Source organism: Equus quagga, chromosome 3 (assembly GCF_021613505.1).
Source record: "Equus quagga isolate Etosha38 chromosome 3, UCLA_HA_Equagga_1.0, whole genome shotgun sequence".
NCBI classification, from domain to species: Eukaryota; Metazoa; Chordata; class Mammalia; order Perissodactyla; family Equidae; genus Equus; species Equus quagga.
Genome location: NC_060269.1, coordinates 69,272,624 through 69,291,510, shown reverse-complemented (window position 1 = coordinate 69,291,510; position 18,887 = coordinate 69,272,624). Strand labels below are relative to the sequence as shown.

Here is an 18,887-nt window from a genome sequence, read left to right as displayed (position 1 = left end):
GGATAGGCATGTGTCTGTCCATCCGGTGGCCAGTGTCTGGGTCTTCTGTCTCTATGCCATGGGAAGGGGCAGGGGGCTAGCTGCAAGGGCGTCTGGCTAGGCGACTCCACCAAGAGCCAGGAAACTGGCATCAACCGAAACAGATTCTGTAGCTGCAGTGCCAGCCTTCCTAAAGAGGCCAGGCACCGAGTGCCGGCCCCGCTTGTCCTTCTCTCCTCAGGGACACAAGCCGGAGGGGGCAGGCGCTGAGCAAACGCTCCAGCTCTGGCCCCTCCCAGGGCAACCCAGGGCCAAGGCCTGTCTGGCCTCCTCTCTCTTGAGCCAGGAGCAGGGCACAGACCTGTCTCTCAGAGGCCAGGAGGATGGAAACCACATCCCTGCTCCTTCCCTTCAAAGGAGCCTCTCTCTCCCCTTTCTCTACATTCATCTCACAGGGAAATAAAGCCAAGACAGGACTCCGGTTCTTATGCCTAGGCTGCCACTCCCAGGTTCCAGAGAGAGCCCAGCAGCCTGGCTCCGCACCCTGGGGCTCCCTGAGAGCCTTCAGTGCGACTGTAGGTCTTTTATGGGCCCCAAGCTCCTGCTATTGCAAGGGCAGATGTGCTGATGATGTCTACACTATGTGGGGGGACCCGCCCCAGGGAGCAGTATGGCATGGTGCACCCCATATTGGCTATTTAAGCAGAAAGCAGTCATGGCAACCAGACACATTTTGCTAGTGTGCTGTGTGCATGCAGGACTCGCTCCTTCTAGGAAGCCAACCTGCTCCCATGGTCAGGCTGCAGCCCTTTCTTCCAGTCCTGACCTCAGGCAGGTGAGGCCTTGAAGCCCTGTGAGGGAGCAGGCACTACCAGGAGGGGTTACTGCTGATGGCTCCAGTGAGGTCACAGGTTGTGATGTCACAGCCCCCTCCTGCCTCCACCTCCTCTGAACGGGGTGCCCAGGACAGCCTGCAGGGCCACGAGCAGAATGTAAAGGCCCCAAACCATTAGAGCCGCCTGGGCATCTCACCCAGACATTTTGCCAACCAACTTGGCATCAACTCCTCCATGGCAGAATTTGTAGTCAGTGGTCGCAGCTCTCTTCACCAGCCCTCCAGGTTCCTTGGAAGCTTAGAGGCCCACACTCCAGTTCACAAGCCACGTATTGGAAGGAACCAGTATCATAACCCTGTCCAGACTGCGGCACTCTGGCCCACAGAGAATTCTCAATCCTCTTCCCTGAGCAGGACCTCTGCGAACAGCAAGACCACAGCCCGAGGCAGCCACCCTTGGTACCCGTCCCAAGACTCCATCACCACCATAGGCTGAGACCCCTTCAATGATTTAGGAACCCATGCCAGTGGGCCTCCCAGTCTTCCCTGGGCCCATCTTCAGACGGGGCCTCCAGATGGTGGAGGCTGCTCAGGGGCTGGCTACAGGCCATGGAGACATATTCCAGAACTTAATCAATTAATATGTACTCAGGGCCCAGCCCATGCTCACCTGCTAGCTGCTTCAGGGTTCGAGACTAGATCAACTCCAGTGCAGCTGCCCATCAGCTCAGGTGACTCCACGTCGGAGGGAGCTGCCCTTGTTCCTCCAACTGTCTCCAAGCCCCTGAGACAACCCCCCTGGGTCCTGAGTGCATGGCCGGCAGTGGAAGGTAGGATGGACCTGCCCTAGACTGTGCTCCCAACCCCGGTAACCAAGCTGAGACAAACACGTACCCCAGAGCCTTGGCCTCCTCCTGCGAGCACCTCTCCAGTCCTGAGAGGACAGGTCAACAGCACTAGACTCCTGGAGTCAGGAGACTGGCTCTGCCATGCTTTGCCCTGTCATGTGTCCCCCAGCTGTCCCCTCCTGGGCCTCTGTCCCCAAGCCTGTCACCTTTCCTCAGTTGAGAAAACGCAGTGTGTAGTCTCCAAGCTGCCAGCGGGTGGGGGCCAGGTTCTGGAAGCTGCTGGGGCCCTCCCCAGAGGTGGGGGCTTCCAGGGTCAACGGTTGGCTCAATTGTGAAAGAGGGAAAATCAGATTGCCCCCTTACTCCTTTTTTCTCCTTTTCCCTCCCCCTCCCCCTAACCCCACATGCTTCTCAGTCATGAAAAGGTCACAAACTTGAATGCAAACAGAGCCGGTTTTGAAGATGAGCTCTACCGTTTGGTGGCTATGTGCCCCTGAGTGAGTCATTTAACCATCTGAGCCTCGGTTTCTTCATCTAGACACATGGGATGCTAACACCTCACAGGGCTGCTAGGAAGGCATGAGACGCCCTTGGAAGAAAGCCTGTGGCTGTGTGGCAAATAGGAGGCTCTCCTTACGTGGGCCTTCTCTTTCTTTCCTCTGCCAGACAATTTCCCAATTCCCGGACTACTCCTTCCTGTGCTAAAAGGAAAGTTCTGGGCACACTAGTTTCCAGTCGGGCGCTAGGAGCTCAGTGCAGAACTACTGCCAGAGAGGGCAATGCTTAACCCACAGCCGGGCGGGGCTTTGGGGCAGCAGGGGACATGTTGCTGGCTAGCTGGTAGCCTTTCTGGGCACCTCCCAAGTCACACCCGTGCTTGACTGTCCCTACACACGGCTGATTCTAGAATCCATGAAAAGATTTGCTGCTCCAGTTTGTAAAAATAGTAGTGCCTGACTTGGGGAGCTGGGGACAGGACAGCCAGATGTTTTCCCCAGAGAGCCACGAGGCCCCCAACCCAGTCTCCTGCTGACCAGCCAGCTTCTCCTGCTCTGCCCACTCGCAGCCCAATGCCCACCCCTCCCCCACACCAGGAACATCTGGTTCCAATCTCCTCCAGTGCTGTGGCCAAGCTTTTTTATGGCCAATCACCTTGGCTCAGCTTCCTGAAGGCCTCTCCCGCTATTTGGGGGAATGGTCCTTCCTCATCCCTTTCCTTGAGACCCCAGCCACCTCTTTTCCTAACATGGAGAGGAAAAGAGACACATCTCAAAGCCAGCTGATACTGAGGGTCCTCAGAGCTGGCGCCACCCCTCCTACTACCTGGGGGCACCTGTCATCCACCCAGGATTAAAAGAAAAGATGCCGACCCAGGAGGAAAGGGACAGGCAGGGAAGGGAGGTGTACATCTGGGCAGAGGAGAGACAGAGTGTGTGCAGGGGGGAGTGTGAGTGTTTGTGACCACACATACGTGTTGGGTGTGTCTATGTGCTTGCACAGTAGAACACCCACCTGTAACCAGGGGGCGCCCTTGGCGGCTACTGCCTCATTTCCCTTGCTGCCTGCGCTGGAGCAGGGCTAACTCAGGGCCCCTCTGCTGGACATGGCAGCTGCACTCTAAGGTCGTCCCTCACCTGCAGTTCTCTTTGGCTGCCGAGGCTGTCTTCTAAACCCAGCCCAGGCGGCAATGTGTGCCTGTGCGCACCCTCACACGGAGACAGCCTTCTCTCCTTCCACCAGGTCAGATTAGAGGGACACAGACCAGAGGGGACCCTAGGGCGGACTCCAGCGGATGTCCTGACCCAGCTCGGTCTGACCAGTGCCTCGAGCAGCCCAGGGCTGGCTGTGTGCCAAGGGGCAGCTGTCTGGAGAGTGGAAGGAAAAACAGGCTCTCTGGAGGAAAACTGCCTGCGCCACACCCCAACCCCTGCCTCAGTTTGCCACCTTCATCCCCCCTAAGAGGAAACTGAGAGCCAATCTCTCCTCCTAAGAAACCCAGAAGAGTTTGCAAAAGGAAGACTGAAGCCTGCACCTCTGGAGGACTCTGAAAGCCCCTCAGCTCAGGATGTGGGGGTCTCGCCCAGAGGTGGAGGGATGCACCGTGGGGGTCACTCCCCATCCTTGGGATTCTGGACTCCAAGTATTGCCCACTACTTCTTTAAAACAAGCCTCCCTGGCACCTGCGATTCCAACCCTCCCCCCGCCCCCCGGTGTCACACGTGAACTAGACACCGCTTTGGTCAGCAGAAGAGATGTGGCGATGGGGAGGGCCACTGAGTCTGAGACAGGCCCTACCCATGTCTTACTGTCCCAGGCAGCCCCTGGCACACACTAGGGGAGACCAGGCAGTGAAATGGGAAGATGTTAGCTTTTCAGTCAAATCTTGGGTACTGGCAGTAAGACATGGGCAAGACTTTTAACTTCTTTGTGCCTCATTTTTTTCATCTGTTAAATGGGAATAGTACAGCGCAGGACCATCGTGAAGACTAAAGGAGCTGAGGTGTGTGAAAGCACCTGGCCTGATGTCTGGCACATAGTAGGCCCCCAGGGAGTGGTGCTTACCCTTCAATGGCGCTTTCCTCCCTAGCCCAAGGAGGCCATGTCCCAAACTCTGGATGACAAATGTTCATTTGGCCCTGAGCCAGGCAGTGTCAGCAAGGTGACTAATTTTTCTGGAGCTTTTCCACTCCAGCAGAGGATCATTTTAATAAGTCCATAACAATCAATGCAGAGGTGACTCAGATCTGCAAACAAGGAGCCCTGCTGGGGAGGGGACCCTGGTGCTCTGGGGAAGGGACATTCAGTGGCATCTGGATCTGATGCAATGGTAGGCTGCTGCAGTGAGAAGGGCTCCAAACGGGGGGCCTGGGGACCTTGGTTAGGCCTCCCATTGCTACAGGTTCTCCCCTGAGAGGCCTCAGTTTCCCCATCTGCAAAGTAGGACCAAATGACCTCAAAGTGCCTTCCCAGCTGGAGATGTGGCTCTGCTTTCTGAGCCCTGCCTCCCACAGCGAGATTTGGAACACCCCTCGTGACGATTCCAGGTGGCCTGTCCTGGGGGGCATCCCCATCTGAGCTCCTCTGATTGTACAGCGTGCCCACCACACCCCTCTCAGAGCCAAGGAGACGGGGGCTCTCAGGCCGTGGTGGTTTATTGATGCACACGCAAGCACAGCACAGGTGGGTGTGCCCCCAGCCCAGGGCAGACACAGGGTCAGGGGAGGGCAGCGAGCCACCCCCACAGCAGTGCCATCTGCAGAGGGAAAAGGGCCCGGGGGCTCATGTCCTCTCCTCTCCACACATCTCCCAGGGCCTCCAGACCTGATCCGTGCCCTGGAGACAGCTGACCACCCCACTCCAGGGGGCTACAGGCGATGCAACCAGCTGTCCCACCGGCCCCTCATAGAGACGTGGCCCTTTGGGCCTGCCAGTCCCTTCCGTCCTCCGCCAAGAAATCTGGCCATCACTGTGGGCTTCTCTCCTCCACCTCACATCCCCTTCATCATCCCCCGAACAGCTGGCTGCCTCCATCAGCACCTCTCCCCGTCACCCACCTGGTCTGCTTGTCTCAGGAGGTCTACCCTCACCACCCTCCTGACCCGTACAAAAGTAGGAAACAGGTGAAAACCTGGGAGGCCCAGGGAAGACCACAAAGGACTCCGCAGGGAAGGGGTTCTCCGCCGAGAGGCTCGCAGCGGGTGGGAGCCAGTGGGTGTGGACAGGAGGGGGCGGCGGGATGCCACAGTCCAGAGCACACACAGGCACAGTGCCATCACAGTTCCGTGGCAGAGAGTGAGCAAAGCGCACAGCCGGGCAGGGGGCCAGGGCTCTGCGGGAAAGCCCTCAGTTCTAGCTCCACACGGGTCCCCTCAGGCCAGAGGCAGCCCACTCCCAGCTGAGGAAGGGGTCCTTCTGGGTCTCAGGGGTCTCTTTCCCCCTCCTCGACCTCAGTGGCTGCCATTCCAAACCCCAGCGCTCTGAGTAAGGGAAAAAGTACTCTGGGGTTTATATCATCTCCAGACAGAAGAGGAACAATCCCAACAGCCTGGGGCCCCAAAGCCAAGAGGAAAAAGAGGACCCTTCTAGAGGGTGGGTGGAGAGGAGAGGACGGCTCTCCCCATGCAGGAAGAGGGTGCTGTGGGGCGAGGAGCAGCCGGGGTCACAGCGGTGCAGGAGACTATTTATAGAGGGAAAGGGCGGCCTGGAGGGGGGAAGCCCAGGGGGCCCAGCTGAGTGGGGAGGGGCATTCTGTGTGGGCCCTGAGTGGGGCGGGTGGGGCTAAGGAAGAGCACCCCACAGCTCTCTGCATCGCCTCTGGAGGCAGGCAAGCTACACATGGGCTTTGGCCCGGAGAGGCTTCCCTGGGAGGGCCCGGAGGCTGCAGGTCTCCATGAGATGGAGGCCCGGGATGAAGCGAGAAACTGCAGGACAGGGAAACCGGGGGAAGGGGAGTCTCCAGAAATCCACCCCCCCCCCCCCCACCTACTGAGGCTAAGAAGCCTTTCCAAGTCCACCAGGCATGGGCGGGCCATGCCTACCAAGAGGACTACTCTCTATTGCCTCTAATGCCAAGGGGTGGGAAAGGGGGAGACTGATGGTATGGAGGGAGCAGGGGGGCAGAGGAGAGAAAGCCAGCTCCCTGAACCTATGCCACCCATCGCCTCCCTGCCTGTCATCTCTCCCTAGACCCCCGGCTCCCCAAGCGTCCCTAGCGGCCCACACTGATGTTGCAGGTCTTGCAGCTGGGGTCCTTCTTGGCATCGGCAGTGGACAGGCTCATGAGCTGGTGCCCGCTGATCTCGCCCAGGGTGCCCAGGGACAGGTCGACGGGCTCCGTGTAGATGACCTCCAGGATGAGGTCCTGGGCGTGGCGGAAGACCAGCTCCCCATCCTCCACGCTGCAGGTCAGGAACTTGTTGCAGGCAATGTCCAGGAGGGGCAGGCGGTCACGGCAGAAGCGGTCCCCCAGGGAGCCCTTGGGGGCCAGCACCAGGATGGCATAGTGGTAGGCCGTGTACATACAGTAGAAGTCCGCAAAGTAGAGGTTGGTGCTGGGGTTGAAAAGGCGCTGGGCGGGGATCTGGAAGCGCCAGCGGCCGTAGGGGGAGTCCTGGGGGGGCTGGCCGGTGTTGAACTCCGTGTTGCAGCTGAAGAAGACGCCGTGGAGCATGCCGCTAGTTGGGGAGCCGTGGCTGCCACTGTTGTCCTTCAGGTAGGGCTGCAGCATGTTCCCACAGTGGGTTCTACCCACCCCAGGGGAAAATGCCAAAGGGAAGAGAAAATGTCACTGATTAGCTGGGCTGAGGCTTGGCTGCTGTGTGTGGTTGAGAAGGGAGCCAGCCCAGCTCCCAGCTCTCCCACCAGCTGGCGCCTCCGCCAGTCACAAATAGAACATTCCAGAATGCTAGAGCAGGGAGGGCCCTAGAGATGGGCTGATCCAGCCCACTTCTTCACAGAGGAGAGGTCTGAATCTGCCACACCCCAGCTTAAAACCCTTTGATGGGGCTTGCGTGAAAAGCAAGGCCATAAAGCTCTGATCTTTCTCGCCCCACCTTCTACCACCCCCACTCCACAGATAACATCCTCTGGCCAGGTGTAAACCTCACCTGGGCTCTTTCCTGCATCTGTGCCTTGGCAGCGCTCTTCCCTCTCCCTGGACTGCCCTTCCCACCTTTTCCTACCTGGCCTGGCAAACTCCTAATCAGCCTTCAAGGCCGAGCACAGGTATCCCCTCCTCCCTACAACCTTCCAGGAACATCAGGCGTTTGCATTCAACAAAATTTTGACTGCCTGCTATGTGCGGGACACTGAATTTTACTCAACAATCACACATACTTATTACATTGAATCTGGCTGTACTGTCCCCCTGATAGACTCTGAGATTTTCAAGAGGGGGGGCTCTGCCTTTATTCATCTTTATATCCTGGCACGTATGGGTGCTCTCCCTCTCTCTCTTACTCGCTGATAGAGGAGCCCAAACTGGGCCAGGGCCTCACCGCTCACCTCGCTGCCTCCCTTCTTTAGTACAAAGACACCAAGGACCCAACTTGTCCCCACTGCCCTGGGGGAGGGACAGATGCGCTGCCCAGCTGAACGCAATGACAAAGACAGTGGTCTGCCGAATGCAGCGTGCCCTGGCCCAGCCTCAGAAGGACGTGGACATGGAGCCATCTCAGCAGGCATGGGGAGGATGGGCAGCCTCTGGTCCAGCCTCACTCTTGCCTGGGCCTGGCTCTCCTGAGTGACTAGTGCCTCGCTGGCCCTCTGGGCCTCAGGCTCCCCCTCTGCAGACTGAGGGTGTTGGATCGGATCATCAATTGGATCAAACATTGGACTACAGAACCTCTCTCTTTTCTCCCCGCAGGAAATTATACATAGATGTCGAGCCACAGGCAAAAAAATTGAAGCTGCTCCAGATAAATGATACATGTGGGGCCTACCAAGCCTCATCCTCTGATTTCCTTGACGCCACCCTGAGGGGTGCCCAGAGACACCTCCCTGGAGCCTCCAGGCTCCCCAGCACATAGTTTGAAAACCAGGACCCTTCATGCTCAAAATCCTTCCCCTCTGTGCTCCCCTCACCACCTACCCTTGGGACCCGGGCCCTGAATTAGAGACACAGCTGGCCTGTGGCATTAGAACCCAGGGAAAGGAACTGTCCCAAAGGAGCTTGAACTCAGGACCTTGTTCACCCAGGATCTAACGGCCTGCTAGCACGGTTCCCCCAGGCAGCCCCGTCCTGAGAGTCCTCTCCATCCTTGGCGTCGAGTCCCAAGCAGCCAGTCGTCCCCTCAGAGCCAGTCTGTGATATGAGGGAATGGGGACGCTGGAGGAGGGTCTGGCAACCGACAGGGCAGGGGGGAGAGCCAGCCAGCCAGGGTGGGCGTGGGCAGGCGTGGGGGAAGAAGGAGCGAGCTGGCCGGCCCGCTGTACCTGGCGTGCTGGAAGTACTCCTTGTGATGGTTGCGGTAGAAGACAGAGAAGCGGAGCATGCGGCCTGCGATCTGCTCAGCCTTCTCCTGCAGCTGGGCCAGGTGCTCCTTGGCATAATCTGCAGGAGGCCAGGTGAGTGAGCCAAAGGCCAGGCAGGGCATCACAGCCTCTCCCCCGCCCCCCACTCACCCACCGCACATCATGAGCGCCAGCCCACCTCTGTCCTCAGTGGCCAGGGACACCAAACAGTCACAGTGCCTTGCACCACATAGGAAAGGGCCTGGCTGGGAACATGGACATCTGGATGCTGTCTGTCCTTGTCCCCTCTGCGCCCTCACTGCCAGAGGCTCGGGGCTCTGTGCGTCAGAAAAGAGCAGGATACCCAGTTATATGACTGGGGGCCCCGGGGGTTATAATCCCAGGCCATCCTCATGTGAAAAGATGACCAGCAGGCAAAAGAAGGACTGAGACGGGAGAATTTGAGGTCCTTGGCAGAGCCGCTCCAATCTGGCAGGTAGGAGGCCACCACACCACCCATATGGAAGCCAGTGTAATTACAGGTGGAGGCTCATGAAGAGCCTGTGAAGAACCGAGCCTTGGCCTCACAGAGGTGAATGTTCAGGCAGACCAGCAAATGGGGCGATGTACACGTTAGACAAACGGGCTCTTTCCTCTTTGGTGATGCAGGCCTGGTCGGGGCGCTGTGTTAGGCAAGAAGGGTGCAGCCAGGACTGCACCCATCCCCAGCTCCCCAGTTTGAACTAAACTCCCGCCACACATGGTGTTCTGGGGTAAACCAAGAGCTTGCCCCTCAAGGAGCAGAATACCTCCAGAGAGTGGGGTTTTGCAGCCAAGCCAAGAAAAAGTGCCCCTCAAAAGAAAACAGGAGCTCAAGGAGACTTGGGGCACAGACCTTGGCAGAGGATGGAGCCAGCAGCTTGGAGGCCCAGGGCTAAGAATGTTTCCTGCCCTGTCCTTGTGACAGACGGAGATCTGGAGCAGTTCTCCCCGTGGACACCAAAAAAATGGAATATTATGGGGCGGATCCTGGGTCATCAGTGACCAAGTACACATAAGCCTAACGTCTGTTCATGCTGGAATTTGCACGCTAAGTTCTGCCAGGAGAGTTTGTGGGACCATTGAATAGGGGTCATTTTCCCAGGCTAAGCGGAGGCTCAAGACAAGCAAAATGTGATTGCCCCACAAGTGCCCATCGGCTGACGGTCGGTAAACAAAACGTCGTCTAGCCACACAAGGGGATATTATTCAGCCTTCAAAAGGAAGGAGGGGCCGGCCCGGTGGCGCAGCGGTTAAGTGCGCACGTTCCACTTTGGCAGCCCGGGGTTCAACGGTTCGGATCCCAGGTGTGGACATGGCACTACTTGGCACGCCATGCTGTGGGAGGCATCCCGCGTACAAAGTAGAGGAAGATGGGCATGGATGTTAGCTCAGGGCCAGTCTTCCTCAGCAAAAAGAGGAGGATTGGCAGCAGTTAGCTCAGGGCTAATCTTCCTCAAAAAAAAAAAAAAAAAAAAGGAAGGAAATTCTGACACATACTACAAGATGGATGAATCTTGAGGACCTGCTAAGTGAAATAAGCCAATTATAGAAGGACAAATACTGTGTGACACCCCTCACGTGAGGTACCAAGACTAGTCGCATCCATGTGTGTCTTCCTGAAGGCCTAAGCACGGGGCCTGTGTCCAGCCAGTGTCCGTGCATGTCTGCTGCCCCTAACTGAACCAGACGTGCCAAAGCAGCAGGACAGCAGGGCCTCACCCCCAGTGCAGAACTCCACTGTCTCGCTCCAGCCCGACACCAGGTACTCCCCGTCGCTCTGCTTCACGGCAGTCTGCACCGCCACGCTGTACTCCGTGCGGGGGCTCAGGAACCAGTGGCCTCTCACTGTCATGGGCAGTGGCACGGCCTTGGCCACAAGCTTGGTGGGGACATCCTGAAAAATGCAGTCCAGTCAGAGAGCCAAGAGCCAAACTGGGGGTGATGCCCAATCTTGGCATTCTCCCAGACTTCCCACTCCCCAGATGGCCCCACTCCTCTTGAGGAGGGCCAGAGTCTCAAGGATGCAACGGCCTGGTGCCTGGCCACCATGTTCCTGCAGAAGCAAGCAGTGACCATTGAGAAGGCCTTACAGACACTCCCCAGCCTCTGCCCCTCCTTAACCCTTCCATCCCCATTTGTCCTCTTGGGAACTGACGAAAAAGGCCAATGGGGTGGAGGCCCACAAAGTTGAGGGCGGGAGACCTTCATTTTCGAGGGAGACTTCGAGAGCTCTGCACACTGCAGTGCCGTCTCCACGGCAACGGCAAATGCTTAGAAGCCAGAGAGGAAGGGAAAATATGCTTTCTTTAGAGGGGAGGGTTAAGGGGGTGGTGTTGAACATTCACGTCACCGTGGCAACTGGCCTGCCAAAAGACACCCAGATTGGGAGAGCCAGTTCCAAAGAGAGAGAGGGTGAGTAACCCACAGGATGCAGTCGTCGTGGGAATGGGCTCCCGCCCACCTCGCTCTTCCCCCTTCCTCTCTGCCAGCCGCCCCCACACCAGCTTTAACCCAGGAAAAAGGATACCCCAGCCACTGGAGGACTCTCTCATGCTCCTTTTCTAAACCCAGAAAACAATAAGCCAAGGGGCCAAGGGCAGAGAGGATCATAGGGCCTGAGGGGGGACCACTGAGCGTGGAACAAAGGGTCCCACCCCTGCCCTCGGCCACGTTGCTCATTCAGTCAACAAGGCTGCTTTCTGATTGGGGGGGGGGGGGGGGGCTTTGCGGGAGCCTGAGCACCATCCCCAGGTGTGAAGTCTGTGGCCCTGCCCCGGGTTTCCCACCAGGTCTGAAGCCCCAGTCATGATGGCCAGTAATGGTGTTTGCTGAGTGCTGGCCCCGAGCCAAATACCACCCAAACGGAAGCCTCTCACAAGTCTATGGGGCCGGCGTTATTATGATGCCCTTTTTACCAGTGAAGGAACTCGGACTCAGAGAGGTTGAACAACTTTTCCAAGATGACACAGTAGGAAGAGCCTGGATTTGACTCATCCCTCTGGACTCCCAGCTCCCACCCACAGGCGGTCCGTTACCCAGCCTCCTTCAGGGACAGGTGTTGGGAAGAGGCTCTGGGCACCCTCCACTCACTCGGTGCTTGAACTTGTTGGAGTTCTTGTTCTCCTTCTTGTTGAGGTCAATGAAGTAATGGGTGACCCTCTCCAGGTCACTGTTCTCCATGGTCCAGGAGATGCGGAAGGAGTCACAGGTGATGTTGTTGACCTCGATGCTGTGGGGTGTGGACAGCAGCTCCATGCTCCCCTCTGGTTTGGCTCCTGTGGGGACTGAGGCGAGAGGAGGAATCAGCACCACCCTCCCCATCACGGAGTTTTCTGGAATGTCTTAGTCCCAACATCCCTCACAAGGTGGAACCTTGAGGATCCTGCCTCATCCAATCTGATGGAAAGATTGCATGGGGAAGACTGGAGGGGAGGGACCAAAGGTGGGGTGGGGTGGCCCCCGGGGGGGCTCTTGGCTCTCCTTGGAGGGGTCTGCAGAGCAGACGGTGCCTGACAGGTGGCAGAGGCAGTGGGAATGCAGCAAACGCCGGGCTGGGACAGATTTGCAGCAGATGGAGCTGGGGGGGGGGGGGGGGGGGGCAGACCTCAGCCAGGAGGCATGAGAAGGGCAAGGGGAGGGGGAGGAGTTAGGTGGAGGATGACTAGAGGAGGCGTAAGACAGACAGGAGGAGATGGGTGTGAGCGTTGAGGCAGGCAGGGGGCGCTGGCAGCCAACAGGCCAAAGGTGCTAGGGCTCTGGGGCTCAGGTCTCCCTCTTCTCTGGGGTGACTCAGCGGGAGTCACCATGAGGCAAGGCTGGGAGTACAAGTGTCATGGAGATGCGCATGGACCCACTGCTGGTGAGACGGGTAGCGTCACCACAGCTCTTCCTCCACCCGTAACTTTTCGACTATCACTCTCGCTTTCAGCAGATCTTCTGTTGATTGACTCTTAAATAATTAGTTTTACCTTTGACATCTATTGCGGGTCACCTGTGTGCTAATACTTGCATAAACATCATCTCTCGCAAGCCTCACAATAGGGAGGTATCACAGTTATCCCCATTTTACAGATGAGGTAGCTGAGGTTGGGGCTACTAAGTTGCCAAAAGTCACATACTAGAACTCAGGTCTGTCTGGCTCCAGAGCCCCAGCTCTTTGTGATTAAGCTAAGGTTGTGTTCCTTCGTGTGTGTGTGAGTGTGTGACGAGTGTCACATGTGTAGCATATGTGTGTGTGTGTAGGTGCACGTGGTGTCACCACTATTTCCCTTTCAAGCAATTGCATTTTCCCTCGCTCCTTCGCTCCTACCCCCGGCTGCTCTTCCGGGTATGGAAGGACCACACAGCCATCACTCTCCCCTATGCTTTAGCTAGAGAGAACTGACTGGCCTTGACTTTGGGCCTGGCTCATGGGAGCTCTGGGGACCAGGCTGGGGCAGTGAGGGGGACAAGAGAGCAAGTGTCTCTGGGGCAGGAACACGAACGCAGGCTGGACTTTCTCTGGGGCGTTGGCTTAGTCCCCAGAGCTCACGCTCTCCCGGTTCTTCCTGAAGCCATCCCTGCCCTCCTCAGATTTCTGGAGTGTCATCTCCTTTTCTCCTCCTTCCCTCTTCCTCTCCTCTCCTTGCCCAGGTGCTAAGGGTGAGGGTACCTTGTGCCTTCAAAAGCAAGTACTTCTATTTATAGCTTCCAGATGATCCAACCCACACTTTCCTGTCAATTAAACCTGCTCTGGAGCCTGGCACCTCTAAATTAACCCGTGGGCTGCCTGGGTGGCAGGCACAGGGTGACGGATGTGAGTGACGGCCTTCATCTGTCCCAGGGTGTCACCTGAGTCCTTGTTTCATCTTAGCTTTCCACCCTAAAGCATGTGACTCCCTGTTGTGAACTTCAGCCAAATGCCAGTGGCTTCGTCTACAGGGAGTCCTATGGTAGATAAGCATGAGGGTGCTACCAGGTCCACCCCAAAATAAAACAGGATGGGATCAGGTGTCTAGAAACAACTATATGATAATAAATCAGTTTGTAATTCATGGGGACCAGTGTGGAGCAGTGGGGAGTCGCCATCCCGCGGGCTCCCAGTGAAGAGCTCCCTAGGGAGACACATGTGTGTTCTCCACATGTACACACACAAATGCACCCACTCACACCAACATAGACACATTCCCCCCCCAGAGAGAGCCTGAGCAGCCACCTTCCACCCACATGGGGTGCAGTCTACGCCTACCCCACGAGTGGGCACCTCTTCCTGCCTTAATACTCTTCTCAAAGGCTTCCCAGGGACAAGGGCAGCCGTCGTTGGTGGTGGGGTCCCCAGGACCTGGCTCACTCTTCCCTCCCTACAGTTCAGGGGGACTGCAAGTCCTCCCCCATGCTAGTTTGGGGGAGCAGCAGTGAGTGAGCCTGGGAGAACAGTAAAACCCGGGTGGGCAAGGATGGGTGTGAACCCCGCCTCTCCAAGCCAGGTGATCGGGGAAGGGCAGGGTGTGAGGGACAGGTTGAGGCAACACCTGAAAAACACCCACACTCTTTTGTGAATCCACTCGAGACAAGAATTTACACACCCCCACACAGGCAGGCACACCCCCCACATGCACACACGCACCAAGTATGCCCACTCACACCCTGCCACCCATGGGCTGCACACACCTCCTCAGACATTCTCGCTCCCACACTCACCTACGCACTCAGGTACCTTCCACCACCTGCCACTCTCTAAGAACATCCCACAATGTTCCCCCCACAAGCTGTCACCTCCACACAGATCAACACATGTTCACGTCCACAGGCTCACGCACACACATACGCACGCACACCTTCTCACAAGCCATATTTGGGGGAAAAAGAAAGCCACAGGCACCAACATGCATGCGTGCCACCTCCATAGAAGGCATGCAACCCACATACCTGCTTGTGCACACATGCCCATCTGCATACACGTAACCCTGCCCATGTTCCAGTATTCTCCCTCAAGTCTTCTCCAGGCTCAAAGACACAGACTTTGGAAACGTGTTTGCCTCTAGCCACACTCTGCCAGCCCAAATCCTGCACATGCCAACAGGTCTGCGCCCCTCTCCAGGTCCGCCCGCAGACAGTGGCTTCTGCCCACACTCTCCACCTACCTGCCCCCTTCTGCTCTGGAGTTGCGCCTCCCCACACAGAAACCCTCAACATGTACTCCCACACCCATGACAAGTGAAATGTCCACCCCGTAAACATGCTGCCTCACACTGCCCTCGCTTACATCCACGCACAGGCTGCTCAGACAAGTGATCCCTCCACACATGTACCTCACGTGAGCAAGAAACATATGTTTCTAGACATGCCACACAGCAGTCCAAACCCACACATGAGCACAAGTGCATGCAGACAGAACTATCTACGCAAGCAAAGCTCCAGTCTCCTTGCGAACATGCACACACGTCGTACACACAGACACCCCTTGTTCGTGCCCATTCGGAAAAGCCACCTGCATGCCAGAGGGAAAGCTGCCCCCACCCCGCTGTCCTGTTGGCATCACTGACTGCAGCAGAATGGTCACGGGGTGACTGGTGCCCTGGGGACCAGACCCAGCTGTTAACCCGTTGGCCAAGGGCCTGGGGGAAAGCGGACAGGTTGTCAGCCCTGGCAATCCAGGTGAGCACAGCAGGCAGCGGCAGGACCCTGGTGCCCCCCAGCTCCTAGCCCCTGGCCACCCGAGTCCCTCTTGGGATTGCCAGCAGGATGCTCCAGGGAGGAAGGGCACCCACCTGGCTCCACCGGGCTCTGCAGAAGAAAGACCTGGGAGGGAGAGAAGAGCGAGACTTCTGTGTGGATGGGCTCCCCAGGCGGAGGGCAGCACTGGACGCCTGGTCACGGGCAGCGGCGCTCGCTCCCTCCTCTCACTCTTCTCACAGCTGCCCAGGAGGCTTCTTCCATGCCCCGCAGGCAGCTCCTGCCTGGCTTTGCAGTGAGCTGCTGCTGCCCCCCGGAGAGGCGACGTTCTCAGCGCAAGGAGAGAGGCAAGAGCGAAATCAAAGCGGCGAGGAGGAGAGAGAGGCAGAGAAGGCAAGAAACGACAAGAGAGCCAGACCGAATCTGGCTCCACCAATGGGATCAGCGGCTGCCCAGCGTCAGGTGACAAGAAGCAAGCTTGGTCCCTGCTTGCCTGGGCTGGTGGGAGGGAGAAAGGGCAGAGGGTCTCCCAGGGACTCCACAATGTCCTCAGAGACAGCAGCAGTGGCTGCCACCTTTCCCTCGTTCTTCCAGGACAAGCAGCCCTCAGAAGAAGTCCCTCCAACACACCCGTACTTGGAAATCCCTCACTTGAGTGCAGCCCCCAAACTTTAGGATGTCGGGAGAGGGGTGGGGCTTAGCCCAGGGGCTGGGGAGCCCGAAGCAAGGATTCTGACTGGGGGAAGGAGAGAGGGGCTGTGAGGGGAAGGGCCCAGGTGGGGTATGGGAGCTGGTGGGGGAGGGGAGGGTCTGTCTTCAGTCTGGATTCTCTCCTTGGGGCCTTGTGCTGATCCTTGGCCCTGTTTTCTTACCAACTCTATCAAGAGATATCAGACCTGCAGCCCCAGGGAAGCCTGCTCATCTAGGAAGAACCCCTGGCTGCTTAGGTGTCTCCAGAGAAAGGGGCAAGAGAGAGAGGCTGTAGGGCCATGAAGGGTGTACAGAGGCAAGAAAGTGGGGCTGGGAAGGACATACAGAGCTTGGAGTGTTCACATCCCGGACAAACATCTGGGTTCAGAGGAGCCAAGCCCTGAACACTTCACCCAGGGTGAGTGTTATCTGCTCTCTTATCCATAGGAGGCTTCCTACCACAAAGACATGAGGACCCCGTGGACTCCATGGTGAAGAACACTCAAGGAAATCTGAATCAAGCAGCAACAGTAGCAAAGAGTGTGAGCAGTGTGGAAAAGCATGGGCTTTGCAGTCAGACAGATATGGTTAAAATTCTTGCTCTATTACTTTCTAGCTAGATGACCTTGGCCAAGTTACTCGACCTCTCAGAGCTTCAGGTTCATCTGTCAAATGGGATAATAACGCAGGTTTATTGTCATCATTGAATGAGAAATTATGTAAATCACTAAGCTCTGGGCCTGGTACACAAGTGCCCACTCACCCATCAGAGCTATTACTGCCATCATTATTGACAGTGTCTGCCTGCAAGGAGCGCACCCTCTTCTAGGGGAGAAAAGGTGGACATTTAGAGATGCAGTTAGAGAACAAAGAGTGTACAGCTAAATAGCAAGGTTCGGATAAGAATTCAGAGAAGGAGGGGTCAGGACCAGCTCCAGAGCACAGGTGGAACTCAGCCAAGAGGAGACCGTGGGAGCAGAAGTGTGGTGGGGGTAGGGCAGACTTAGCCCGGGGACAGAGGACAGACCACACAGGCCCTGGCGAGCCCCTCAGAGAGCCACAGAAGGCATGAGATGAGGACAAGGGACAGTCACTAAGAGGGACTCAGGGGCTGCAGACATTGGAGCAAAGGTTAGAGGAGGCGACAGTGGACAGAAAGAGAACAGTTCACAGAAAGCAAAGACAAGCAGAAGCCAATCCTCCCCTCACTGGGTGTGGAGAACCCAAGCAAGTTTGGTCAGATCCTGAACGAGAGAATGAGGCGCAGCGTGTTACACTGAGGCAGGATTAAGCACTCCTTTGGCCAAACATAAGCAGATCCCACCCTTCACACACCTACACTGAGATGTTGAAATTCTGAAGAGAAGCAAAACGTAATCTCATAGTTATGACCAGTGCCAGACATCTGGACCAAAGCCTGTCCCCACCACCACGCTGAGGGGTGGCGTGAGGAAAAGTCAGGTTGTCTGCCACGCAGCTCCCCTCTCTGTAAAAAGAAAACTAGTCCCAGAACACTCTGCCTCTACCTTCTCAGGCTGGCCCATGGAGACCACATGAGATCACGTCCCAAGCAGTGAACAACATCCCCTGAATGCGCTTTCGTGGAGCCACGTGCTAGCGTCAGAGAAGGCAGAAATCCTCCCTGGCCTCTGCCTCTTCTCCCCTCAGACAGATCACATGAGAAAACACATGGTGAGAAGAAAGCACAACGTGCCAAACAGAACTAACTCCATGTGAAACCAAACCGCCGCCAAGATGCACTTCTGCTCCATTTTTATTTTTAATGACTTCTATTACACAAGCAATACATGCTCATTGTAGAAAGATGAGAAGAGTTAATTTGAAAATTTAAGAGAGAATTAAAATCGCTTGTATCCCCACCATTCAGAAATAGGCAGATGGGATGCTTGCACACTTTAACAAAAATAGAAAGAAAGTATAAATACTGTTTATAACCTACTTTTTTCAATTACCAGCACCTTTTCTGCTCCTTACACAGTCTTTCTACAGTATTGCGTTAAATTGCCGTATCCGTTCTATTGTCAGGTCATACAGCCTTTTTTTTGGGAGCCAATCCCCTACTCGTCTATGATTATTTTACTTTTCCTCCATTCTAAACAATACTGCAATAAACATTCTTACAGCAAAATCTCTTCCCACACCTTAATTATATTTCCAATAAAATATCAAAGGGTATGGACCTTATCTGGATACTGATTTAAACAAACTGTTAAAAAAAGAATTCCATGTGACAATTGGAAAATGTGAATACTAACTGAATGTTTGACAACACTTAGGCATTATTAGTTCTGATAATGATATTTTATGGTTATTCTTTTAAAAGAATATCCTTCAGAGGTAGACATGATAATATTTATGGATGAATGACATGATATCTGTGATTTCCTTCAAAATCATCTGGGGGTGAGTGGGTGGGGGGATCAAGGAAACAACGTTGACAGTGGATAATTGTTGGAGCTGGTGCTTGGAGATTCAGTAAGCCATTTTCTCCACTTTCATGCATGCTTGGAAGTTTCCATATTAAACATTATGTCCAAGCTGTGATTGTAATATTAACGAAAGCAGTTATTAAGCTCCAAGACACAGTGCAAGGCTTGCAATTTTCACAACAATTTTGAGAGATGGCTCCATCAACCCCATCTTAAGAAGGTGGATGGATGGAACTGAGACGTAGTTCATAAGAAGGAAAACTAGATTCAAATTCAGCTCTGAGTACAAAGGCTGCATTCTTCACAGTAGAAGGACACAGAGCGAATACAGTTTGAGGTAACAGAGAATCAGGCTGTAAGTGAAAACCATCTCCAGTCTTAATGTCGCTTATGTACTTTATAGACTCGAAATGTTGACGTGTTTCCCTGTGGTTGACC

The 18,887-nt window shown here is 55.7% G+C and overlaps 1 protein-coding gene across 1 annotated transcript; it reads right to left on the bottom strand.

The window, feature by feature from the left end:
- Positions 1-4,796: 4,796 nt before the first annotated feature.
- On the bottom strand, positions 4,797-17,173 carry PHYHIP (phytanoyl-CoA 2-hydroxylase interacting protein). The gene is made up of 5 exons (XM_046657193.1): positions 15,405-17,173; positions 11,746-11,939; positions 10,375-10,549; positions 8,596-8,713; positions 4,797-6,905 (listed from the first exon to the last, which is right to left on the bottom strand). The coding sequence occupies exons 2-5, from the start codon at positions 11,908-11,910 to the stop codon at positions 6,371-6,373; spliced, it is 993 nt and encodes a 330-aa protein (XP_046513149.1). The 5' UTR covers positions 11,911-11,939; positions 15,405-17,173; the 3' UTR covers positions 4,797-6,370.
- Positions 17,174-18,887: the final 1,714 nt, after the last annotated feature.